The following is a 26,619-nucleotide window of genomic DNA, read 5'->3' as shown; positions in this document are numbered from 1 at the left end:
GGACTTAGTTGTCCAAAAGCCAAGGACCACAGAAAGACCAGGAATTAGCAGGTACAACTGATTCAAATAAAATATACTTGTTTTCTTTGAATCAATTGTACGCAACTGTCATGGTCTGTGTGCAGGCTCACCATACAAGACTCCATTGCTAAAGAAAAAACATGTTGAAGCTCATTTAAAGTTTGCTGCACAACATTTAGATAAGCGTGTGAAATACTGGGAGAATAAAGTGTGGTCAGAGGAGACCAAAACCGAACTCTTTGGATGCCATAATAGACACCATAAATGGCAACGCACATCATGCCAAAAACACCATACCAATAGCGAAGTTTGGAGGTGGGAACATCATGGTGCAGGGCTGTTTCTCAGCATACAGCACTGGCAAGCCTCATATAATTGAAGGAAGGATGAAAGAAAAAATTTACTGAGACATTCTGGATAAAAATTCTACCAGAATGATGAAGATGAAACGAGGGTGGACATTTCAGCAAGACAGTGATTTCAAACAGACAAGGAAACTCTCAATTGGTTTCAGAGAATGAAAAGAACGCCGCTAGAGCGGCCGAGCGAACCACCTGACTTGAATCCAACAGAAAATCTATTGAAAGAACTAAAGATCAGAGTTCATAGAAGCGGTCCACAGAGCCTTCAAGATTTGAAGACTGTTTGTGTGGAAGAGCAGGCCACAATCACACCTGAGCAATGCATGGGACTAGTTTCTGCATACAGGTGGTGTCTTGAAGCTGTCATTAACAACAACGGGTTTTGTATGAAGCATTAAATACGTTTTAATAAGTGTGTTCAACATAAAGAATTGCAGAAAATGATAGACTGCTCAGCTAAAACAAAATCAAGAAACATATGTATAAAGTTTTATACACAACTATAAATTTTAATTTAATTCAAGCATATAAAGCTTGAATATTGTTTGACAAAATATTTATCTCAAATATTTGCATACAAGTATTATTTCCTGTTAAATATGATATCAGGTTCATCTCAAAATGTGTAACACAAAGCCTTCAGCCACAAAAACTGCCACCACACAGTAAATATTGATAAATTAAGGTTAGTAAGAAAATCATTACCTTTGGAATAGAAGGTAACAGTAAGTGCAGAAAGTGATGAGAAAGCTTTCCTGTGTGATTGTAGCGTCAGTTTAAGAGCTGCTGTGGTTAATGATTGGCCATTTAAATCCTCGCAGAAGATCATATAAAATGGCCCTCTTCCATTTTTACTCACCTTTACGTCTTAAACGTGTTTTAATTGTGAGGTTTCTTGTCTCTTTGTACAGCAATTGTGTCCACCACCATCATAGCAACTCGGTGATATTTCCTTTAGTTCAGCTGAGAGAGGAAGCGAGAGCGAGATTCTCACATCAAAGCTTCAGTATCCACGCTATCAGCTCGGACCAGGGTGTGGCAAAGTTAATAAATGACACCGGAAAAGAACAAGAACTCCAACAGCATGGCGTGGTTTCAGCAGACTCTTTATTTCACATCAAGTAGTATAGCCGATAAAGTGTTAAGAGTCAGACTGTAGCAGTGCATGAAACTGTGTAACATACTTTTAAACGTGCACAACAAACATCCTCCAACAAGTTTTATCTCTTAGGAAAACTGATTTTAACACTACAGTGTGAAATTTAGGCTTCAACTCGGGCCACTCACAGTGTTTCACAATCCAGATCGTTCCGTTTTGGGCTGCAAAATAATAAAAATAAAATAATAAACTGGAACAATCTTTAGTGTTGAAATTAAACAAGTCAGACAAATAAATGAAATACTGCATTACACAGCTCATGCTATAATCTGAGCTGCAGTAAATACGCGTTCAATACCTGCACCGGAGTTTACAATGTACAGTGAAGTAGTGAAACGCTATAAACACTTATCTAAATAAACAAAACAAAAAACTACACGTGGCCGTATCATGAATCTAAACTAGCAAAACATTCTTTGTGCCTGTGTATAAAACAGTGGAGCAGTGAAGGAGACACCGTGCAGAAGCGGGTCAGAGACCGGACAGTGTTTTCACGTGTGGACTTCACTGGAAGTGAAGCACTGCTTAAATGTTCATTGAATAAGAAAAAGTGCTCTTTAAAAACACACACTTCTTCCTCACATGTACACTCACATGTGGTTATTGTTCAGGCAAGGGGAGAAGAAAAAAAAAAAAAAAAAAATCTTAAAAAGGCCAAAAATCATACTCATAAACAACAACAACAAAAAAAACAGACTCTTTATTGAAATAGTTGGTCAGATGTCATGGACTACATGAAACATGATTTAACAACTTGATGATATGGACAGAAAGCTGTGATAAATACTAGTCAGTGTGTAACACCCACCGAATAGCAGGGCCACTCAAACCAGCCGGCATACTGCCCCCTCCTGCTCGGACTCAAAAGACTACAATAAATTACTAAAAAATAACAAACAGAATGACGGTGGCTGATTGACGCCAGGAAGAGCAGCACCTTTCAAAAACGAGTTAGTAAGAGAAGCCATTGGTTTTCTGACAGTCCAGCTCCTGTAAGCAGGACAGGCACGTTGTCTCTGCAAAGGTCCATCTCTGTCGCCCCCTGCTGGGCATAGCGCTCAAACGCAATGTGTAGCAGGAGCCTCAGTCCAGATGATTTGCCTGCACCTTCAGAAGCACAGCCTCTGCTCTATTGGCAGACTGTCCATCAAACACTTCAGCTGCTCCTCACCCAGCTTGATTTTGTCCTCCAGCTTGCGCTGCTCGATGATGAGTGCTGACTTCATCTTGACAAAGTGCTCATAGTCTGTAAGGCTGTCTTCCTGCAGGTAGTTGGCAAGGATGTCGTAAACCAGGCGTTCCCGACGGTCCAGGTTCTCCTTCAGCTCCTTTGCATCCTCGTGTTGTCGGATCAACAGCTTCCTCTTCTCCATCAGTGTACGCTGTGTAACAAAGGAATGTTACAAGACATCAGACAACAACCCCCCCCCCCCCCCAACAACAAAATAAGTAAATAAACAAGAATATTTTGGTTACTGTAAACACACCCTCTCCTCAGGAGTGGTGTCGTCCTCCAGACTGTTGAGAGCGTTCTCCACTCGGGCCAACCGGCCTGACAGAGACAGCAACAGGCTCACCACCTTGTCCAGGTCTCCGACAAACATCCTGAACTTATCCAGCTCGTTAGGTTTGCAGACCTGCTGGACTTGGGCCTCCACCTCGTCTCCCAGAGCGTTGTTGTCCAGGATGTCCTCCTGAAGGCTCTCCCTGGCCTCCCGCAACACCTGAAGCTTCTTGCTGAGGCTCTCAATCAGTTCTTGCTGCAGAAAGACAAACAGGCAACATCTGAACGAACAGGTTCAAAAAACCTACTCTGACATTTTGATTTTTGGATCATTACAAACATTCTTCAGAAGTTACACAATTTTGCAAATAATTGTGCCATCAAGATTGAAGATACATTTTTGAGACAGTGACAACTTTTGACTTCACATTAAAGCCCCTTTCTCACTTTCATGGACATGGAGCTCACAGGTTGAAATGTTGTCCTTACGCCAGAAAACCTTTGAGGTTCCAGGATGGTGTCCACTGTGAACCAGGCTACTGAGCAGCGCAGTTCCGTCTGAGGGTGGGCGCTAAAGGGGTAAAATACGACCGATATGATGCAATTTCTCTACTTCCGGGGACAGAAACACGGCACTTTCTCTGAGTTTTTGGGCAAATTACAGGCAAAGTGAAAATACAAAGAAAAAGTGATGATTCTGTGGGAAGTGGACGTGTTGCAGTTTGTTTATGACCCGGAGCTCAAATGTGTCAAGGTGCTTTTGCAGGCGAGAGAACACAACTTACACTTACTGACATGATGTCTCCCGTTTGCCTCGTCTTTCCTTCTCCACTGGGAACTGAAAAAAACTGCACTAGTCGCTACTGCTTCAGTGATTGCAGCCGAAAACAAAACAGTACACCATTTTTCTGTGTGAAGTTGTGCTGTGTATATACTGCACCACGGGGACCCGCTGTCCCTGTAAGTGGTCAAATCCTGCAATATCATGCAGGGTTCAAACGAGACTGCACTGCCCTATTCCCCTCATTGTGCCATGGTCTTTTTTTTAACTGTCTCAATTTTCATGATGTTCAAAAAGTTTTTTTTTTTTTCCTATCACAACCTTTGACATATTTTATTAATCCCTTGCAGTTCTGTGGAGACCACAAAGTTGTACATACTGGGAGAGTTTCTGAGAAACACCACAGTTATTCTAAAGTTGTACTACAGGAGTGCTACGTTGCCCACGATTACACTATGGTTGTTTTTGTATACATCACATGGTACAAGCCCAGTACCTGACAGTACCTGACAGTGGTCTGACAGATCACAGTTGATCTGTACTGTTTCACTTTAAAATAATACCTAAAACATTGGACACATCCCCCCCCCCCCCCCCCCGCCCCCGCATTCAAGGACCAGAAGGAAAGGAAAGGCTTGTTTTCATAGCTCATTGTTATTTTTTTTTAAATGGCAAGCAAAATAGTGTTTTTTGTTTTGTCTGCAGCTCTAAAAATGATCCAATCTGTTACTAAAAACAGTGATCTGATCTGAACTGTAGGTTTTGTGATCTGTGACACCCCCAGTGCATATCATCATCACACCACACTGACAGACGTTACATCATCAAACTGCGCACTAGATCATATTGGGTTTGTTATTGATCGCATCCTTCATGGTTATATAACTACAAAAGTAAGAAAAGGGGCCTCATGTACAAAGACGTGTGGATTTCCTATTGAAACATGGTGTACGCCAAAACCCAGAAACTGGCGTAAGCACAAAAATATTCAGATATATCAAAGTGTGCGTACGCATGGATCCACGCACACTGAGTTTGTACATCCTACTGAACGTGGACTTGAGCACACTTCGACATGCACCATGCTCCTCCCTTTCCCCGCCCCTATTTAAATATAAATATGAGTGTGTGCTACAGATGACGTGGAGACACGCGGGGATAGTTTATTTGGGGACCCTGCCAAACGGAATAAACAAACAGTAAAAAAAAAATTGTGGGAGCGTGTGTGTGAGGCTGCAACGCTGTGGGCTCAGTGCAACGTACACACACTGAAGGAAAAAATGTGAGGGATGCCACAGTTGAAAGTGCGTGACATTCACAACTTTACACACGCGTTTATTGACAAATACTGAACACGGGTGGCCTGTTAAGAAACAGAAAAAAAAATAAATAAAATAAAAATAATAACAAAATACATATTTGAATGCGCACATGCCCAAATGTGCCAACGCTGGTTTTCATTTAGCACAATTACGCAAATAAATTATTTACTCTTCGGGCAAGTGCCAGATGGTAGCACGAAATGTGGGGTGAGACGGGGGGTGGGCTGGCCAAGGTTAGGGGAAGGGAGACAGTTACATTGTGGTTAGAAATAGGGGTTAGGGTTAGAACAGCAAAATAAAAAACCTACATCATATAAAATGTCACTCATTTTGTGACGGGAGCATGAAAACAAAGGCATGAGACTGGACTGTCCCAAACACGCCCTTAGTCAGGATGTACGAGTCTGGATTGAACCAGGCCACCTAGCCTGTGGTTTGAACATTGATGGAATGAAAATCTTTCATATTAACAAAAATAAATTTATCATATGATAGCACCTAAACCGGCTCTGTAATGTTGGAACGTGATGTACCTGGATGACATTTGGATGATCGCATTCCACACAGCTGGTATGACTCGGGTCAAGGTTGACTGATACACTCCTGACCGATCGGCCACCTGCCACTGGAATGCCCGTTACCAGGAAACCCAGCGTGGTCAGCACCTGTGTGGGCACAAACAACCCCTGGCTCCTCTCTGTATTGCGCTCTGGGCCGGCCGCAGTTCTGTGCGCAACTCCACGGACAATAGCCTTGGTAAACGAAATCGGCTTATGAGCCAACTGTCGTGATTTGTAATGCTTGCGTTCCCTGAGTACACGCTCAAGGCGGATTGCACCATTTGCAAAGTCTTCTAACAACGCTAACCGCAGCCGTGCTTTCATATACACCCATACAATTGCAAATGTGGGTGTGTCAACTGTTCATACGTGTGTCTCTGGTGTGCACATCACTCTGATGACATTATGTTTTCACACTATTAACAGTTCATTGTGTCACCTCTACATGTCAGCAGATGAAGAATAGCTGTAGAAACATGCGTACACCAGCCATGATTTTTGTGTGATGCATCACATATTTCCAGTCATTTCACTTTTGATACATCTGAACGTTAGCATGGAGACAGACATACGCCATGTTTCTGTGCGTGCGCACTCTTTGTACATGACGCCCCAGGACTTTACTCATTAGCTACCCTAAATTGGTACAGGTACACTACCTTCTTGTTGGCCAGATCAGGGTCCAATTCATCCTCAGAGTCTTCCTCCTGCTCCTGCATATCCTTCATCTTGTTCAGGAGCTCAGCCTTCGGAGCCGATGTGCTGTAATATGCAGAGCTGGTCACCATGGTGACAGCAGCCGCCATACTGTCCTCCTTTTCTCTGGGATAAAAATAAGAAAGACTGTTTTTTCACTTTCTTAACCTTCAAATTCCCTCCTGCATTAATTGTATATTTGATTTAGTTTTACACCTTAAAACACCTAAAACAAGCAGGTTAAATCAGTAAGTTTCACTGATATAAACATGGCCCGTCACAGGCCTGGAAGCTTCTGTGAGGCTGACCTTTCCTCTGCACACCATGACCCTGGTGGTTTTGGGGACACCTTTTTGCGTTGCTGGGCTCCTTCTAAGAGCTGTCCCCCCTGGGGAAAGATGCCCTCCATCAGGTCCATGGTGGTCTTCATCTTGCTTTGGTCCAGAATATCAGCGAGCGACTTGTCTTTTCCCATGATGTCTCTGGCCAGCTCGTCTCGCTTCTGGTCCTCATCACACAGACTTGTTTTTGGGGCACCCCTGTACCCGCTGAACTCGTCTGTGAGCTGCTGAGAGCTTTTGGGGCCGACATGGTCTGTGACGGGGCTCGTGTATACCTCTGTCTCTGGGTTGTGTTCAATCTGAGGAGCCGGCGTAGCATCTGGTTCCTTCTGCCGTGTGAACGCACAGAAGACCGATTCCTGTCCTGTGGCTCCCAGACTGCTGATCCTGGTCACACCAGACCTCTCAGTGTCAATAACAGGAGAGCCGCTGTACTGCAAAAATGGACAATTCTCCTTCTCCGGGACTCCTCCGGAGTGAACAATCCTGATCGGCACTTTCTTCACCGCAGCATTCTGGTCTATCTTGTTTTGAATCCTGAAATATTGCACAAAGGGAAAGAACAACCATAGAAAAGGTAAGAAATTATTTTCTATGTAAGGAGGGTGTGTGTGTGTGTGTGTGTGGTGGTGGTGGGGGGGGGGCATCATTGCAAATATTCCAGCCAAAATGTTGACTTTATGGTAACTGGAATATTTTCCGAGCACATTCTGATGGAACATCTGAGACTCGAGGACTCCTCCGAGTCCTTTGGTTTCTAACAGCTGTAATATTCATACTGCACAATAACACGCTCACTGCGGATGAAATGAATTCACTCTAAATCCAGAATTTGATGGGACAGAACCCTTTAAATGATATAATGAATGATGTATTCTTGCAATGCCAGCGTATAGAAGGATCTCTGTGTTTCTCAGTCAGATCCTCTGTATGTGACAGATAAAAGACTAAACAGCAACACAAAACACAACTGACAGGTGCAATAAAAACTAGAATTGATGTGGCTGAGAAACGTTTACAGATTACCTGCTGGAGTTTTCATCCGGAAAAGCGATGGGAGGTTTGTCGCTGAGCCTCTGAGGAGAAAACTGTGGAGATGGTGACCTCTGGCCTGCCATAGTGGCCCGGACTGATGCTCTGTAGGAAGCCACGGCCTCTTGTCCTTTGTCCACAAGCTCTTTGCCCTGTTCAGAATCTCCCGTTGGAGAATGGGTGGGGATGTGGGTGGAGTCAGGATGACTGCTGGTGACTACTTCACTCTGGGAACTGGTGAAGCATGTGTGGGAGTTGCTTATCCCTGAGGATCTGACTGGGGGAGATTTCTCCTGTGCAGAGGGCTTCTTCCTCCGTCCAGGCAGTGGCTCGGCGTGGTCCTCAGGCTGAGGGGGGACAGAGTCCATGTTTGCGGCAGCTGTGTCTCTGCAGTCGAGGTTGGGTCCTGTGGCGGGCGGTGGAGTTTTTGCAGTGTAACGATCAAACTCTGCAGGCTTTTCTTTCAGCTTGCAGTCACTGGGTCCTCGGTTAGAGAACCTGAGAAGCAGAAAAGAAAGACTTTAATTACACAGTGAGCAGCAGCAAGGCAACACGGCCTATCATCTGCAGCTCAATCAAATAACACGCTGCGGCAGAGGCCGCAACAGCCACTATGATTACTGCCGTCTCAACATGACAAGTCTCCCTCACTCACTGCTTTTTGCTAACTGTTCAGATGGCAGCCTGAAGAAGTCTATTTCAGTTCCCACAAGCCTGCATGGAAGAATAAATAATGCTGCAGTCCAAAGGAGTTAGACTAGATCACTTTTTCCTGCCTGAAGCACCCTTCTAGTTTTAACTCTTTAAAGGGTGACGTTACACACAAAAACGAGACAAACACTCAATGCTTTGGGATCACAGGCTTATTAAACACACACACACACACACACACACACACACACACACACACACACACACACACACACACACACACACACACACACACCAATTTTACTCCTCAAAGAGAAATTCAGACTTGGATTCTGAACCCAGAGTTGCAGGTCAGTTCCAACATCCAACAATAAATTGATGGTACTACAAAAATACCTCAGAAGGTTCTTAGCCTCATCAGGAAACAAAAGTATCTGAAGGCTTAAGATGTGACCTTTTTCTGCAAAGAGACTGAAGTGTGAACACTGGTGGACCAAGTGCACTGAAGTTACAGACATCTATGTTTAACGAGTTCATAGTCTGCGCTAACCCAGAAAGCCCCGAGAAAACATTTAGAAGCTTAGCATTGACAAGTGACGCTTTGCCACAGAAGGCTTTTACAAAGTACAGTTCAGTGATTTTGACCTTTTTGACACCATAAATAAATAGGCTTATTGGGGTTACCGAGTCCAAAGGCCCAGTCACACTGGGGGTTTACAACCACTCTGCCACAGGTTCATGACAAAATCTTGCACGTGTACGTGCCTCATTTGTTCAACTTCCACAGACAAAATACTTGTTGGCGAAGTGTGGTGGGCTGAAAATCAGTCGCACATGTTCAAAATACATGTGGCGACTTCCACGACTCCAGAAATGATGGAAATGCCATTAGGATCTTGGGACAATGACATCACATGAATTTATCTGTGGATTTATTTATACTGCATAAGACACTGTGCTGTGTTTAACGATGATCAAGTCGCGAGTGTATTACCACGTCAGTGTGTTGTGATCCTGAAGCCCCGCTGTTTCTGCCAGGAAAGTAAGAAATTTAACTCTTTATTCTAATTTAATTAATAATATTATTTTAATTAAAAAGTGAACCAAAAACAGGCAAGTACGGCATTTACGGTCCATGTAAGCCCATTGTTTGTTTGTTTTAATGCATCAATACAAACAAAACAGGTACTATACAAAATCTTGAAACAGCTGAACACATAAAATTAACTAGAGTGCCAAGGGCCCTGTGGGTTATCAGTTCAAGGCAAAATGGCTTCAAAAACAAGCCTATGAAACCCAAGATGATTCACAAAATGAGGCTCACCAATGAAACCCAGATCAAACCCACAGAAATAATGACAAATATGAATGCAATCGTCCACATCCACACTCGATTACGGCTGTTATGACTTCCCACCAAATTATCTTTTGTCATATTGTCAATGTTGTGGCGACTGGGCACTATGTCACTTCAACAGCTGTATAAATTAGTTTGTTCTGGAAAGCGGCATGGTGGAGTGGTCCCTCTGACTATAACCCCTAGGGGTGTTATCAGAAATATGACAGCGCTGATATCATGACTTTTGATGACTTCTACATCTGATGGTTAATAATCACATTATTTCCTTTGATCGCTTTGAGTGAAAAGAGTCAGACTCAGAGTCAGTCTCAGACGCATGTGCAGTGAAGGCGCAGTGAAGGCAGGACGGATCAATTTTTAGGGGAAACCATTTGGTCTGCGACACCAGTTCTTCTTAGGAACTGGAACGATGCATGATGTCTTCCAGAGGATGGGCACTCTCCCTAGCTGCAGGCGAAGGTTGAAGATACGTTGTAGCGAAACTCCCAGTTCAGTTGTGCAGGTCTTCAGTCGTCTGGGACACACCTTGTCCAGGCCTGCTGCTTTCCTGGGATGAAGTTTCCTCAGCTGTCCTCTGATTTGGTCCACAGTGATGTATGGAGGAGGCTGTGGGTGAGGTGAGGGAGGAGGAGGAGGGGGCTGCTGCTGTGATGTCTAGGGGGATGTGTGCTGAGGGAAGGAGAAGAGATGGCAGCAGTGAGGGAGTGGTTGGGGGGCATGGACAGGTTAAACCGACTGAAGAATTCAGAGTAGAGGATCATATTTAACATGGGTAACCAACGAAAGCATAAAACGTATTTCCAGAAGGGCCCACGGCACGTGTCTCTCACTCCTCCCCAGCACTGTTAAGAGTGCCAGTTGGAAGCGTGGCTGCAATCAGGAAGCAAACCCGAGTCGCTGGCGTCCCAGTCCAACGTGCAAGCTGTTACGCCACCACCTCCCCATTAAGTTTGTTCGCCCTCTCCATTGTCCCCCCCTACAACTCTGGTCTTTGTGTTATGGCGTGTGATGGTTTTCACACCTTCCCAGACCTCCTTCATGTTAAGGTGCATTGACACGTGCATGACTTTAATTCACGCACTTGAACGACCTGTGTCATGCAGGAGAGTAAACTCATCTTTAATGGGTGCAGACTGAATGTGAGAGGGGGGCCGGCGTGTGCAATTGTGCAGAGAATTTTGAATTGTTCAAAAAATCCTTCACGCATAAATATTGCGCTATGTGGCGCAATCTGCTTGCCAACACGAAGTGCAGCTTGCCAAGTGAAGTAAAGAAGAATTGAACAGAGCGAGTGGTTGCGTCAGCGGATTGCACCAGAGCGCAGCTCGTCTGCAGGATTATAACAAGATGTTAAATCTCTCATAAACATACTTTAACAGTTGTAGACAAGAAGGAAAGAAAATGCAACTGTTACCAAGCCATGACAATGTAAACATGACAAATAATTACCTTTTTCGACAGCTCCAAATGCTTTCTCCAGCTCATTCAGTGCGCGAATGGCACTGCTGGAGCGACGCTGCCGGAGCAACGCTGCCGGAGCAACGCTGCTGGAGCAGTCCTGTGTGATTCAGGAAACGATTAGAGCCGTTTTCAACAGACAACTTGCAGAGAAAATGACTTATCTGCTACAAAATATTTTTTTTATATACACAGCACCCAGCGTAGAGCGCATGCTAGTCGATGGAACAAAGCACGGCATCCAACTGGGAACACAGCAGGTGGGATCATCACGATGATGTGCGTGCAAGTGCGTGAATCAAAGTCATGCACATGTCAGTGCACCTTTATTTTCTTTCAGCTTCTGCTCTCCTTTCTCCTGTCATTGTCCTTTCCTTCCCTCAGGCAGTGTTTCACCTCCCGCTGTGCTGCCTTAATTGTCTCCATGTCTCTGCTTCTGAAGGTGGCCTTCTTCCTGTTGAGGACAGCTTTGACTTCCCACTTTACCTGTGGTTTGTTATAAGGATAACAGTGGACAGTCTTGGTTGAGGAGACCATATCTGCACAGAAGTTAAGATAATCTGTCAGACAGCCACTCTATGTCCTCACTGTGCAGGTTGATCAGGTCATCCCAGACCGTGGTGTTGTAGCAGTCTCTCAGGACACTTTCCATTTCAGGGGATCACCTTCTGATGGAACAAGTGGTTACCAGCTACCTTTGGATGGGGGGGGGGGGGGGGGGGTAATTGTGGCTGCAGGTGGACCAGGTTGAGGTCAGACTTCCCTAGAGGGGTGATGGTTCTGAGTCTGTATGCATCCCTCACATTAATATACAGTAAGTCAATTATCCTGTTGTTTCTGGTGAAAAGCAGCCAAAATAGAGTCCAATGTTGCATGGTTAAAATCCCAACAAACGATCATCAGTGCCTCAGGGTGTTCTGTTTCCAACCTTGCTGTGATGGAGTGAATCTTCTCTCATGCAGTGGCTATGTCCACTCTCGGGGGATGCAAACACAGATAGTGATCGTGTAACTACGTTCCCTACGTAGATAGTATGGCCGCATGCTAACAGCTAGCAGCTTGAAGTCCTGGCAACACAAGACCGTCTTTACGGCGATATGTCCTGTATTACACCCATGGTTGTTAATGTACATGATGAGTCCCCCACCTTTGCTTTTTACTCACGCTTTAGTGTCTCTGTCAGCTCTCACAGCAGTGAATCTCAGCAAGTCCACGTTAGCATCCGGTATGAGGTGGGTTAGCCACGTCTATGTAAAGATAAACAAGCTGCTCTCTCCACTGGGTTTTTCAGTGTGGACAGCTCGTCGATCTTGTTCGGCAGCGAGTTCACATTTCCCATGATCATGGATCGAATCGATGGCTTGTAGTGCCTCCTGTTGTCTACTAGCCTAGCCTTTAGTTTAGGCCCGGCCTTGCAGCCCGAGTCTCCTCTTCAACTCTGCCAGGATGAGGTGTTGTATCCCAGCCCCTCCCTTTGTTTTCAAAGCCAGCAGCTCCTCTCTTGAATAAGTGAGAAAATTGGCTCCTGGTAGCGTTAAAAGGTGAAAAAAATATCAATGGGATATGTATAAAGCATACAATGTCTTCTTGAGAAGAGCAGAAGGGTAGGAAGGATGGGAAAATAGAGCTAAAAAAGAAGGTAAAACTGAAGAGCTACTGGAGAGTCAGCCGTCTCCCACAGTACCAGAACAAAATCAAATAAATAAATTGTATTTGTATGATGCATCCGTTTTTTATATTTTAATGTCATTTTTTAACACAGTAACAAATTTAATAAAATTTTAAATTAATTTTAAATTTTAAATTAAATTTAATAAAAATTTTCAATGGTTTTCTTGATGAAGCCGTGAGCTTTTCTTCCATCTCAGCACTGATTAGTGTCCCCCCCTCCCCTCCCCACTGTGGTTGTGGACCACAATGCCCTGGGATGTTCCGGCAGTTCTCACTTTCATGGACTGTGGATACTACCAGAGATGCCAAAAAAAAACAAAAAAAACAAAAAAAACAACAAAAAAACCCACACAAACACAGGTAGAACATGCAAACTCCATACAGAAAGGCTACAGTTGGGTACCGAACCCATGACCTAGCAAAATGATGAGCAAAACTACCCAAGAAAACAGAGTGAACACCCTAAATTTGAAAACAGTCATGATGCCGCTGAGACTGTAACAACCTGGTGCTGCGCCACACTTCCATAGCTTAGGGAGAAACCCTGAAAGTATAATTTAATGACAAACACAGTTTCCTGACAATCCACAAATCTGCATCAAATATATTTCAACAGCCATAAGGAAGCTAATGTACCGACTCACCTTCAGTGATGTCTTAGCCATTTCAGCTCCATTAAAGTGAAGTAATAAAGTGCGTGCTGGCTCTGTGTTTGTTTCTCTTTAGATCTGTATCATGAACACCATATATATGGGTGGAGCACACCTCCACTAGCTCATCTGCCAGACATTTCAATGACAAGAACATCCTCCACATGGCTGCTGTCATGCAAATGTGAGTGTCATACGATGAGGTTACTCAAGATGTGACATTCAACACCCTTCACTCAGTTTCACCTGAGGGGAGTTTAGTTAATACTAAACAAACCTCCCACATAACTGCTTCAAAACCACAGTCATTTCAGCTAAACTTGATGAAACACTTCCTCCCGCAAACAATCATGTTGCGGGAGGAAGTGTTTCATCAAGTTCATCACCAGTTCATCTGCTCTGCAGCAAATTAACTGGCCTCTAATATATTTACTTGTTCAATTCTGAGGACAAACAGGGGTTCTGTATAAAAACTCTAAATAAAGCTTATTTGCAGCCCCTTATTGTGGTCAAGCTTTTGATAAATAATGAATCATCATTGGACAAGATGTCACCTCAGACTGCATAAACCAAACAAAGACTTATGTTTTCTTGTGTTCTAAAATGTAAAATATAGCTGTTTTAGACATCCTTTGAAATAAGATTAGGCAGACTGCAGCAAACCATCTCTCCACTCCAGATTATGACGGTGCAGTACTGTCGTTCTGCATACGCTCATCGTGCACTGTGCATAGGGCACCAGAAAAAAAAAAAAAAAAAAAAAAAATCAAGCTCTTGGATCGGCATAATCAGAGAAGTGGATAAAAACGCACACCTATCTCCGTTTTCTCCCATGAATGAAACAGAGAAGCAAGCAGAGTTTGTTTTTGTTTTTTAATCTGGACTCGATATGTCAGTGTGATTTGGGGTAAACACGCTTTCCAGTGCGCCTGTTTAATTTTTATTCTTCACAAAGTGGTGATCTCTGCACCTCTTCTACCTCAGACGTATTTCCCTCTCTCTCTTTTTCTTTTTTTTGCACAAACCGAAGAGACTTTTGTGTTTTTCCCTGTGTTAAGGGAAACTGCTTAAACTTTAGACATTTAAAAAAGATAAATAAGAAGATCGGATTGCATTTTTCCCCCCTTCAAACATTTTGGAGGTGATGTCATCTCGCTGTGTTTTGGCTGATGTTATGTTGGGACTCGGGTGTGTGCATGAAGAACTTCACTAGGCAGGTGGTAACCAGCGGCTGAGAATCACAGGAAAGTCCAGAAAATCAGGTGCAAAGTGCGACTGTCGCGGGTGGCTGAGTTCACCAGCCAGTCACGGCTCTTCTCATCATCCTCCCTTCTTTCCATCCTCACCTTTCTTACCCCACGCTGCCTTGCGTTGTACTGCACCTGCGTCCCCGTCTCCAGCTCACAGTTTCCTCCATCAGCCAGTGCAGCGAGCTCACCTCCAACAGCGCTGCCCTGACCCTGCCCTGAGGGGACTAAATCTAACTAAACTAAACCTAAACTAAATCTGACTCTTGCTCCTGTCTGTGTGAGGACAGACCTGCAACCCTGATCTTTTCCTCATAAGAATTAATTTTGGAGACTTTACGCACTGCATTACGCAACTGTCCACGCGGCCAGGTATCCCGCTGGGGGTCAACGAGGTAGCCTGGGGTTGCTCATCTCTTAAGTGTGGGTGCACTTTCACCTGTTCCCCTCCCTTAAAAGCACTGACTTTTCCCCTTTCTTTTCCCGCCAACACCACGCCTGCTGGACTCTCCACCACTTTCTGGACAGATGTGCGAGGTTGAGATTAAAAAGTGCAAATTATCAGACTACAAGTGATAATTGCATATTATCACTTACATGTACGTTTACAAGGCTAAATACTTAAATAGTTTGTTCTGTGTTTACAAAGTTCAGTCTCCTGTGGCTGCACAATTCAGTTTTGTTTTTTTTAAATAATGGTGGTGGTATTTATTTATTTAAAGTTTATATTTATTTTTTTGTCATGTTTGGTGCAATTGTTAATCCAAAATGATTTATTTACAGCTGTTTTCAAAACATTAATAACATATTATTAAAATAATGACTCAATACTAATTTAATATTTAGTATTGAGAAGTTATTTTAGAAATAAAGAGAACCGCAGTGACAAATTCTGATTTATTGTTTTGGGGGGGGCACCACAAAGCATTTGTGCTTAGGGCACCCAAATGGCTAGCACCGGCCCTATAAAGATGAACAACAATACACAGGAAAAAATAAAGTTTGACTGCTTTAGCTGGGAATTGAAACCAGGTAAGCCACAAATCCACTAACACACATGGACCGGAAAAAGGTTGTGGGTTTGAGTCCATGGGCCTTTCTGAATAGCGTAGGCAAACACCCCCCCCGCTTTCCATTGGGTAGTCTGGTACGACATGTAGATGAAGATAACTGGTGTTTTTAACAGACTTCAGGTGTAAATGGTTTTCTGTTTGAATGTATTAGCCCAGTGATGGACTATGAACAGGTACCAGGTGTGTCCCATGTGACCCCGGCAAAGCACGTGACCCTTAACAGGATAAAAGTACAAAAATATTTTGAGAAACAAGTTCAAGTGAATATAGTAATTTTTTTCCACTCTGGCTGCATGAAAGCCTTTTTAAAATATCAAAAACAATGAGAGTGTTTTGAGTGAAGGAATGAAGACTGACACAGCTTTTGCATTTCAATGTTTTGGTTACGGAACCAGCAATGGATCACAAACACTTTTGCCCTGCCCACTGAACAAATAGTCACGAAGGAGGCAGGTTTAATATACAGACAGCCAGCAGAAGGCAGAAAAGTGCTTCAAAAATTTATTTTTCGGCATTTTTGTTACAAGCAGGCATCTATGCTAGATCAAGTCCTTATATAGTCAGGTTTCACATCAGGGGCGATGCCAAAAATAAAAATCATTTTTTGGCCATTTTTGGGCCAAAAACCCCCATTTTTGGGTCAAAATTCAAAAATGGTCCAATCCTTTTGATATGCATATCAAATTACTCGTCTTGACGAGTAGAGTTCAAAAATATATAGTTTGACCTATTTTTGACCTTGTGTTACGTCACAATGACCGAAAATGTGGAAAGGTCAACGCACTTTTCGTGAAGGGTCAAATTCATAAAATCTTTACACTTCAAATGATGTCAAATCACATCAAATCATAGTTTTACCAAAATCATATTAATATATGTTTTCCCATAACATTGGTGGTAATCAGTTCAATTTTTTATGGAATGCCCCTTTAAGGTAACTACAATTTGTCAATTTGGTACTAATAACAAAAAAAATAATGTCAGTGGGTGTATTGAACTTATTTTGAATGGTTCTGATACTTGAGGTATCAAGTGTACGAGGTCTATTAGATAAGAAACCGACACTTATTATTTTTTTTTAACTATATGGATTTGAATGACGTGCGATTACACCAATCATGCTTGAACCCTCGTGCGTATGCGTGAGTTTTTTCACGCGTGTCAGTGACGTCATTTCCCTGTGAGCAGGCCTCGAGTGAGATGTGGTCCAGCCCTCTCGGCTGAATTCCTTTGTTTCACACGCTGCTCGAGACGGCGCGTTGCTTTATCAAAATTTTTTCTGGACCTGTGAGGAATATCCGAGTGGACACTATTCGAGAAATTTAGCTGGCTTTCGGTGAACAGTTTAACGGCTGATGAGAGATTATGGGGTGTTTCTGTCGCTGTAAGGACTTCCCACGGAGCGGGACGTCGCGCAGCGCTTCCAGGCGCCGTCGTCGGCCTGTTTCGACCTGAAAACATCCTAATTTAAGGCTTAATTCACCCAGGACGTCGTGAGAGAACAGAGAAGATTCAGAACAGGCCGGCATGAGGACTTTATGCGGACATTCCACTGTTTAAGGACATTTTTTAATGAAAGACGTGCGCGCAAATTCGCCAAGTCGTTTCTGTGACGACTCGGCGAATCTGTGTGCGCCGCGACAGGAAAAACACCTCCGTGTTGAAAACCATTTGTAAAATTCAGGCGGCTTTTGATGGCTTTCAACAAGTGAGTAACTGAGAAATTGTTTAACAGCTTGGGCATGTTCCAACTTGCCCGTTAAGGTTTACAACGGAGGTGTTTTTCTTGTCGCGACCCCTCGTGGTCGGGTCCGGCCCGACGTGCGACTCTGCCCGCACGTTCTTTCATTACAAAATGTCCGTTAACAATGGAATGTCCGAATAAACTCCTCATGCCGACTTCTTCTGAAAGTTCTCTGACGACTTACTGGGTCAACAGAGCCTGAAATGGGGAAGTTTTCAACTTGAAACGGCGAGACGCTGCCGCCTCGAAGCGCAGATCGTCATCAGGCGCCGTGGGCCGTCCTTAAAGCGACACTACCAGACCAAAATCTCTCATCAGCCGTTAAAATTTTTACAGAAAACCAGCTGAATTTATCGAATGGTGTCCACTCAGTTGTGCCTTACAGTTTTGAAAAAATTTTGATCAAACAAAGCAGCAGTCTCTGAGCCATTCCTAAACAATGAAAAAACGACGAGAGGGTGGGCGACTCCTCACTCAAAGACTGACAGGCGTGAAAAAACTCTCGCATGCCCACGAGGGTTCAAGCATGTCTGATGTAATCACACGCAATTCAAATCCATATGGTTTTTGAAAAAAATAATAAGGTCGGATACTTTTCTAACAGACCTCGTATGTTGTGTAATGGAAACAATGAATCATAAAAAATGATTTTAATAAATTAGCCATAGTGTACTCTGTCTCTGTCTTCTTTGCTTTTGTATTCTGATTTTCTTTATATTCACAAAAAACATACTTATGCAATTTTTATATTTAATTAATGTGCTTGAGGTAAAAGAGGCCAATTATGATCAATTTTGATGTCATAACCATTTTGAAGTTGGATAAAGTTAATCAATAGACCCATCTTATCTGACATAATTGTATTTTCATAGCTAAGACTGGCATAATGGTCTATGTAAGTTGTCTTATTGGTTTTCTTGTGCAAGAAAACATATAATTAGACACCAAAATTGTCATAATCGGACTATCATAACAGATTTTATGAATGTGACCCTTCACGAAAAGTGCGTTGACCTTTCCACATTTTTGGTCATTGTGATGTAACGCAAGGTCAAAAATAGGTCAAACTATATATGTTTGAACTCTACTCATCAAGACGAGTAATTTGGTATGCATATCAAAAGGATTGGACCATTTTTGAATTTTGACTCAAAAATGGGGGTGTTTGGCCCAAAAATGGCCAAAAAATGATTTTTATTTTTGGCATCGCCCCTGATGTGAAACCTTACTATATAAGGACTTGATCTAGCATAGATGCCTGCTTGTAACAAAAAATGCAGAAAAACGTTTTTTGGAAGCACTTTTCTGCCTTCTGCTGGCTGTCTGATAACTGTGACCAAACACTTTAGCGCACAAACGCACACCTTCTTAATCAGTGTGTGATATAAAAAAGAAAGAAAGACTGATAGATGTTATTAGAACACATTCAGCCAGCTGCGAAAAAAAAAACAAAAAACACCAACCCTTCTCAGGCTGCATACTCTTGCCCATATCAAACGGTGAGAACTGTCTATTGTGCCTTTTTCCTCCAAACAATGACACCTATACAGTAGGCATGTGAATCTCATCTTTGACAACGATTCGATATGCACCTCGATACACTACCAGCGATACGATACATATAGTGATACATGATGATATGATTCACCCCTGTTCCCGACTTGATATGTATTTGATGGCGATTCAATTCCTCACAATGCGATACGATGTGATTTGGTGCGATACGATTCATGATGGGTATTGTTAAGATTTTATCGATACTGATGCCATTATCGATTCCGCTTATCGATCAGATTCTTTATCGATTCCCTTATCAATACCTCTTGTGAATTTTCTGTGTACTAAAAGTAGGCTTTACAGGTTTTCTATGTCAACAACATTTTACTGAGTCTTAAAGTAAATAAATATGAAATCGGTAACTGGATCCTTGATTTCTGGTCATAAATAAAATCAATAAAATCTGTACATGGTCACTGGATCCTTGATGTACATGATGTATCCTTGATCTCTGGATAGAAATAGAAATAAATGAAGTCTGTAGTTTTTGTCAAAAGCATTTCCTTTCGGATATTAATGACACAAATGTAACTCCATACAATCTGAGCTGAGCTCTTTAGCCTGCTGCACTTCAAGATCAATGTTTCATAAAGAATGGAGACGTCTTATTTTTGGGGAGGGGAGGGGTGGTTTTGGTCGGTTGTAGTTTATTGTTGGTATTATAATGTTTGGAAAGAGGTGACATTTGATTTAAAACAGTGATTCGCTCTGAAGTTATTCATTCAGACCGAAATCTGCGCGGCTCTTTGGAGCTGTGCACTTAGTCCCACAAAACAGAGGATATCATTATCATCATTACTTCCTTTAGCTGATGGACAATATCAGTTTACACACTGGCTGGTGCTCATGCCAGAGAACCATCGCGTAAAACTCTGGTGTAGACAAAGAGACCTGCCACAGTCTGCAATCAACAGAGAAATGATCATTTCCTGATAAACACCTTCAAATACAAAGGCCGCGCTGGTGTCACAAACTGAAGGACTGATAAGGGAATCATTAAGCTTTCTGGCTTCCGTCCGTGGTGCATTCAATGTACATCGAAAAAAAATCGATGCAAGAAGGCAGCGAGCGATGCAACACGATTCAACCTGTCAAATGAATCTATGCACACTGAATGAATTGATGCACTCGGATTGCGCATGTTTGTATCTCAACACCGATTCGTATCAACTACTCTCCACTATATGAGTACAGCCTATATGAGTACAGCCCGCTTCTTGTTACATTCTGTGTTGTAAAAAACACTTCCTCACTATCAGACATATTCAGAAGCTTGGTCTGCACTGGTTAACTTCCAGCAACGACAAAGTGCTGCCAGAGTATGCCGCTGGTATGCCACAAGTGATCATAAAGACCACACTGTTCCTCTACAAACCCACTGCCCTGCTACAGAGATAACGCCCACAATCTGAAAGACAGCACACTGGAAACGCTGATAGAATGACGGGGGGGGGGGGGGGGGGGGGGAAGAAAACAAAACAAAAAAACAAGGATAATACAATCTGACAATTTAGTTTCTTTAAACAGATTACCGTTCATTTTAACCGATTCACAATCATCCATGATGTGAAATACTGACCTCATGCACTCAAAAAGCAAAAAGGAAATTACTGAAGTCAAAAATCATTGTTTTAACCACACAAGATTAAAAAAAAAACAGAACAAAACAAAACTTATTTTGCAGCATGCAGTACAGTCATATGTGATGAGACAGTGATGTGCTAGTAAGTCATATCAAAGCTGCTACACTCACCCCGTGGCAGTACTGTGCTGTTCAACAGGTTTTCTCTCTGTGTGGGAATATTCGCCCTCAGACTTTCTTCCAGGAACTGGAACCTTCTACAAATACAGTAGAACAAACACTGAACTTTGTTATGCTAAAACATCCAAAAAATAAAAACCTACATAGCAGAGACCTCTTACAATCCAAAATGGCAAGGTCCTTAATTATAATGGTTGCAGCTTCCTGGGTTTAAACAGTTAAACAAAAAAGTAATAATCAGGTTGATGTGTCTCACCCGCTCTCTTCCTTTGGCTGAGGGTGTGTCGATATGAACAAACATGGATTAATATTTGACTTTGCCCTTCTCCTTTGTGCCTTGCTTCTTTTTTTTTTTTTGAGTGTGCACATCTTAAGTTGAAGTTTCCCCACATGGCTTACTAACATTGCAACATCTAAATGACTAACACCAATTTGCAGCGATTCATGTCACTTTTTGATTGTCCCATTAGAACACGTAATCAAAAACAACAGAAAGTCTAATTTTTAGACTGTAATCAGAATCTACACCTCACCTGCCCATAGAAGTCAGCTGAAGGTGAGGATCGGGACCTCTCATGGAAACAGGTGGACTTGGCTCTCTCCTCTGCGCGTGGATCCAGGATATTATCGGCTGACCGGTACCGTCCAGAGGCTTTTGTTTCTGGAGGTTTCTTCGGTATGCTCCACCTTGCCTCATACTCAGCAAAGGTGCCGAGTCTTTGCTGTCCTAACACTGAATGCTGATGTGCAGGATCTTCTGTCTTCTCAGTGAGCTCAGGAGGGGGAATAGCTCTGCTCCTAATTCCTTTCAGTGTGTTCTCTGTTTCACTAGTGGAGGCAAGACCTTGACCTTTGGGCTGTGCACAGTTTTCAGTATAGCTCTGAATGGGCATGCATTCAGGGAACTCTAGTTTTCCGGTTTCTTTCAGGAGCTGCTGCTCCTCTACAAAAGAGCTGGTAGTTTCATTGTGAGAAGCATCTTTCACTCCCATTTCATGAATTTTGTCTGGCTCAGAGAAAGACTTAACTTTCTTTTCAGCAGAAAAACGCTTACGTCCACCAACGCGAGTTACTTGACCACTGGCAGTTCCCGATTTACTCAGTCCAGACTCTGAGACAGTTGGCAGAAGGGTGATATCTTTACGAAGCACCAAGGGTGGGTAGTTTGGTATGGTCTCAGCTGCTGAGTGCTCCACTAAGACGGGTTCCAGGTCTTTCCTCTTGAAAGAGGTAGCTTTGAGTACTCTAGCCTGGGCTTCCTTCAGGTGATCCTTGTATGTATGAGTGAAAGAACCATCCGCAGACGCTGGGGTGGAGCACTCACTGGATTTCCAGACGCCATGTTCTTCTTCGTTTTTACTCTCTACATCTGGGAGTGTAGCAGCACTCTTGCTTTTCTGCAGCTTAGCTCTTCTTATCTGAATTTCATTCCTTAATGTGGTGGCAAAACGCTCAGTGCGGTTTATCTGCTTGCCTTCAAGGAAATCTTCAGAGGTGGCGTGTTTCATGATCTCCTCTTGGCCTGCAGCATCCACCGACAAAGAGTGAAGCATAGGGGTTATACTGTTTATCTGGCTCTGATGTCTCATGTCTGGGAGTAATTCTTTATGTTGCGGTGGCAGAGATTGTCGCTGTTCAGATTGTTTGATAGGTAAATAACTGAAGTACTGAGTTTCTGTATTTTGACTGCTTTGGCCTTTTTGACTTCCTCGCTCATCAGAACTGGATTTAGTAGTGGAATGATCTGGTAGGGTAGGTGGAGTCGATGTAAGTGGCTGTTTAAAATGAAGACTTTCATCCTGCTTGCTGTGTCCATTACTGTGGGAGGAGTTTTGTTGCTGTTGGGGCTGATACTTCCCTTTGGTGACGGACTGATGGCTAGAGTTTCGTTCACTTCCAGTCTGCACAAAGTCCAAGCCAGTGGCATTTTTCCTGTCATCGAGTTTTCCCGACAAGGACTGAGGTTGAGTGGGCTGACCTGCTGAGCCGCAGTAGTACTGGTTATGTCCACTGTTCTCAGCGCTTTGCTCAGTGGCTGAAGTAGACTGGGAGGTACTTAGATTTCTTTTATGACCAAATTGTGCAGAACCGTTCGTAGGTAGTTCTTGCATGCTACAATAGTAGGTGCTTATGTTCTGTGGCTTTGGTCCCGAAGCAGCACACGGTTGAGAATGAACAGTGCCTTTGTGACTGTGTTGTTTTTGATGGTGGGGCTGAGTAACATGTGGGGGCTGTCCCAGTCGAACATCACTGCTGGAAAAAGAGTATTGTTTGTTTGAGCTGAACTGGTTGCAATTCAAATTATCTGGTGATGTGTTAAAATTGTCACTGCTATTTTTGGGTGATAGATTGTGGATGCAGCAGCTTTCAGTAATGTGTTTAGCATCATCAACTCTGTTGTCTTTTGCTTTATCACTGGGTTTACAGGAGACATGCAAATCAGGTCCTTCAGCATGAGCTACAATCAACCCCCTTTCATGTACTTTGGTTGCAGCAAAACTATCACTGCGTGCAGGTGGAAGTGGTGGTGGAGGAGATGAGGACGCAGTCTTCTTTTTTTCTGGAACATGCCAAACAGGACCAAAGCTGGATCTACTTGATGTGGAATGGCGAGAGCCTGCCTGGTCCTCTGTGGGTGGACTACTGCAGCGTGCACTTCCTCTTGGCATGTGGAAGTGCCCCGGCCTATCATCCTGTTTGGTGCCCTCAATTAGACACTGGCTGTTCCTGACGTTGCCGTTCTTTCCGCCTGTATCCCACTGACTAACTTTATAAAGCACATTTTCTGTTGAGGCAGCATTACTCTTTGAAAGGGTATAATCTGGAGTGCCAGAGCTGGTGGAAAAGGAACTGTAGGCAGAGTCTCGTTTCCCTCCTCCGAGGTGTTCCATACTGTTATTGGACTTTGCCGGGGACAGCAGACCAGCGGGGTGTGGGTGTGAGGCATGCTCTAAACTGTCCATACTGCCGAGAGAGCTGAACTGGTCAGACACTCTGCGCAGGTTGGTCTGTTCCCAGCCAGTGGAAAGATCAGTCGAGGATGAGCTAAAGGTTAAAAGAAAGGATTAAGTGTGAAAATACAAACACGAAATTGCTGTTCTGCAATAAACATATTTCTCTAAATGCTGTGATAAATAAATACATCATGACAAGTTTTTACATGTACGCTATATATTTTCATTCAACTTTGCTGAAAGTTTTATATATATATATATATATATATATTATAAAGTGGATGGGAAATTTCGGATGTGTTTTCTGATTGGTGGTGCTACAGACAAAAATTGCATGAAGCCCAGTTTTTCCCCAATCACAGTCACAGAAGCCGTTAACTCTTTCAGAGTAGTCACAGGTGTCTTGGTGGCTTTCCACACTAGTCTCATTCTTGCAGTCTTATTTTTGAGAACTGTCTGCTCTAGATAGATGTACCATGCAGTGCCATACTGTCTGCGTTTCTTGATGTAAATTAAAGTCATTCAGTGAGTTGGAAATATTCACTGGTCCTTGCTCTGTCTCATCTGAAGAAAAATGGCTGTAAAGGTGATGATTTGTATCCACAACAATAAATATATTTTGTGTACTTATGGCCTCTGAAAATGTCAAAAGTGGTTGTCATTCCTAAACTGTTGGTGTGACTGTAAAAAAGTGTAATGAATCTGCAAGCAGTTTCCTTTCAACTCCAATGTGGTGGTGTACAGAGACAAAATTAAAAATATTGTGTCACTGTCCAAATACTATTGCCAAACATTTCCTCAGAGGAGTGCATTCACAGATGAATCTTGCTATATATATATATATATATATATATATATATATATATATATATATATATATATATATTACAGCTACCAAGGACCCGCAGAGCCTTCAAGACAGAACTCAAATATGGGAAGGAAAGTGTACTAGCTGCTTGTGCCACTATGTCACCCTTCAAACACTCCCCAGCTATTTGCCTGAAAATCAAACTGTGGCAATTTTATGCATGAATCACATCCTGGATGGGGATGCAGCATTGCAGCAAAAACAGGGGTGGTGGGGGGAGAGCCCCTCCACACTTAGAGCCTTGTCACATCTTGACAATTCAGCCAGCATCTGCTGGCTGTGTTAAAAGTGCTGGCATACGCGGGTGTACATCTCACACCTTGACGATTTATCCAGCGTGTGCTGACAGCCCCGTTTCCACCGAGCGGTCTGGGTCGGTACTGCACGGTGTGGTGCGGATCGGAACAGTCAAGTCTGGCTTGGTTTGCGCTTCTACTGCTAGCAGAACCCTTTTGTTTGGCAGTGGACCAAAATATTGACAAGCACACATATGCTATTGCACGGCTTCGCCACTTCATTACTGTTATTTTATTTTTGTCTTCGTAGATCATGGGATTTATTTTCATCGCATGGCCAAGATTACTGCACTTGGTTTCAGTGCAGAAGGTTCCCGGTTCAAACCCCACCCCTGCCACATTTCTCCATGTAATGTGGAGTTACATCAGGAAAGGCATCCAGCGTAAAACGTGCCAATTCAACATGCAGCTCCACCTTGGATTTGCTGTGGTGACCCAGAGTGCAAACAAGGGAGCAGCTGAAGGGACTTACTTTTTTGCAGAATGCTGAAGATTCGACTGATGTCTGTGATAAATGCTGACGTGAATGAATGAGGTGCTGTGACTCTTAACTTTTACAAGAAGTTAACTGTCTTGCTGTGGTGCAAAGTGCTGGTGTCACGGCCTGATCGGTCCTCCCAGCTGCATCTGATCAGTCCCCCTGCCTGGTTCAGGCTCAGAAACGCACCAGGAGCAGAAAAACCACAGAGCGACTTATTTAAAAATGCTACATTTCTTCAGCCACGATAAGGAACTAAAGTATTTTCAGACGTCCTTTTCCAAAAAACCGGGTCGCTTTATGTGGATACGTTTTCATCAGGCTGTGATGATGAAGCCGACTTAAATGACATAACAGGTAAGATTAAGACTTTATATTTACTCCAACATGCTCTTAACTTATAATTTATTACATGTGCTACATAACTTATTAGACGTACTACAATCGGCATACACTCGCTAAATCGTCAAGGTGTGACAAAGGTGTTAGAAAAATTTCCATTCTTATTTCATGCAAGGACACTGCACTCTCTGCTGCTCATACTTTCCCTCTCCTGTGGTGCACATATGATCACTGCTGACACTGTGTGTGCTCTAATTACTCCACAGATCCAACAACAGCTGCACCAAAAGAAGGAGAACTGATTCCAGCTAGAATGACTGATGTTTTGGCCTAGCTTGGCTCAAGTAGGACCAGAGACAGACTGAACAGCAAGAATACATGAAGACAAGATCACATCCCCTGCTTGATATTTACTGTGAAAATATCACAGTTGTGCTGCACTTGGCTCCAAGAATGAAAGGGGTTACACAATGTTTACTGAAGAAAAAATTTCTAACAGAGAGAGTCAAGAGTGATACCTTGCATCATATTTGGTGTGCCAGACTGATGCGGGTGGAGACTGAGTTTTGGTTGTCTCAGAATGGCTTTCGTTGAACTTGGCTGCGTGCCAGGAGTGAGGCCTGCTTATGGGTTCATTCCTTCTGCAAAAAAGAAGGGGAAAAATAAAACGATTAGAGAGCAGCCCTTATGGAAATCAGGAAGCATTTGCATCTATGAATCTACAGCTAGT

At 43.1% G+C, this 26,619-nt stretch overlaps 1 protein-coding gene across 6 annotated transcripts in view; it reads right to left on the bottom strand.

Moving 5' to 3' along the window:
- Window positions 1-1,471: 1,471 nt before the first annotated feature.
- The window catches only part of shroom2a (shroom family member 2a), a 126,258-nt gene continuing 101,110 nt past the window's right edge, over window positions 1,472-26,619 (bottom strand). For all 6 annotated transcript variants that reach the window (XM_034180587.1, XM_034180586.1, XM_034180585.1 and 3 more), the window contains 8 exons: window positions 26,408-26,530; window positions 21,485-23,996; window positions 20,943-21,028; window positions 7,773-8,276; window positions 6,714-7,283; window positions 6,369-6,531; window positions 3,030-3,302; window positions 1,472-2,924 (listed from right to left, as the gene is read on the bottom strand). In XM_034180587.1, coding sequence (XP_034036478.1) covers window positions 2,652-2,924; window positions 3,030-3,302; window positions 6,369-6,531; window positions 6,714-7,283; window positions 7,773-8,276; window positions 20,943-21,028; window positions 21,485-23,996; window positions 26,408-26,530 — 4,504 coding nt within the window. In that variant the 3' untranslated portion in view covers window positions 1,472-2,651. The remainder of the gene's footprint in view (window positions 2,925-3,029; window positions 3,303-6,368; window positions 6,532-6,713; window positions 7,284-7,772; window positions 8,277-20,942; window positions 21,029-21,484; window positions 23,997-26,407; window positions 26,531-26,619) is intronic.

This window comes from Thalassophryne amazonica, chromosome 10 (assembly GCF_902500255.1).
Source record: "Thalassophryne amazonica chromosome 10, fThaAma1.1, whole genome shotgun sequence".
Lineage (NCBI taxonomy): Eukaryota > Metazoa > Chordata > Actinopteri > Batrachoidiformes > Batrachoididae > Thalassophryne > Thalassophryne amazonica.
The sequence above is the reverse complement of the archived record's forward strand: the minus strand, read 5'-3'. Positions and strand labels throughout refer to the sequence as shown.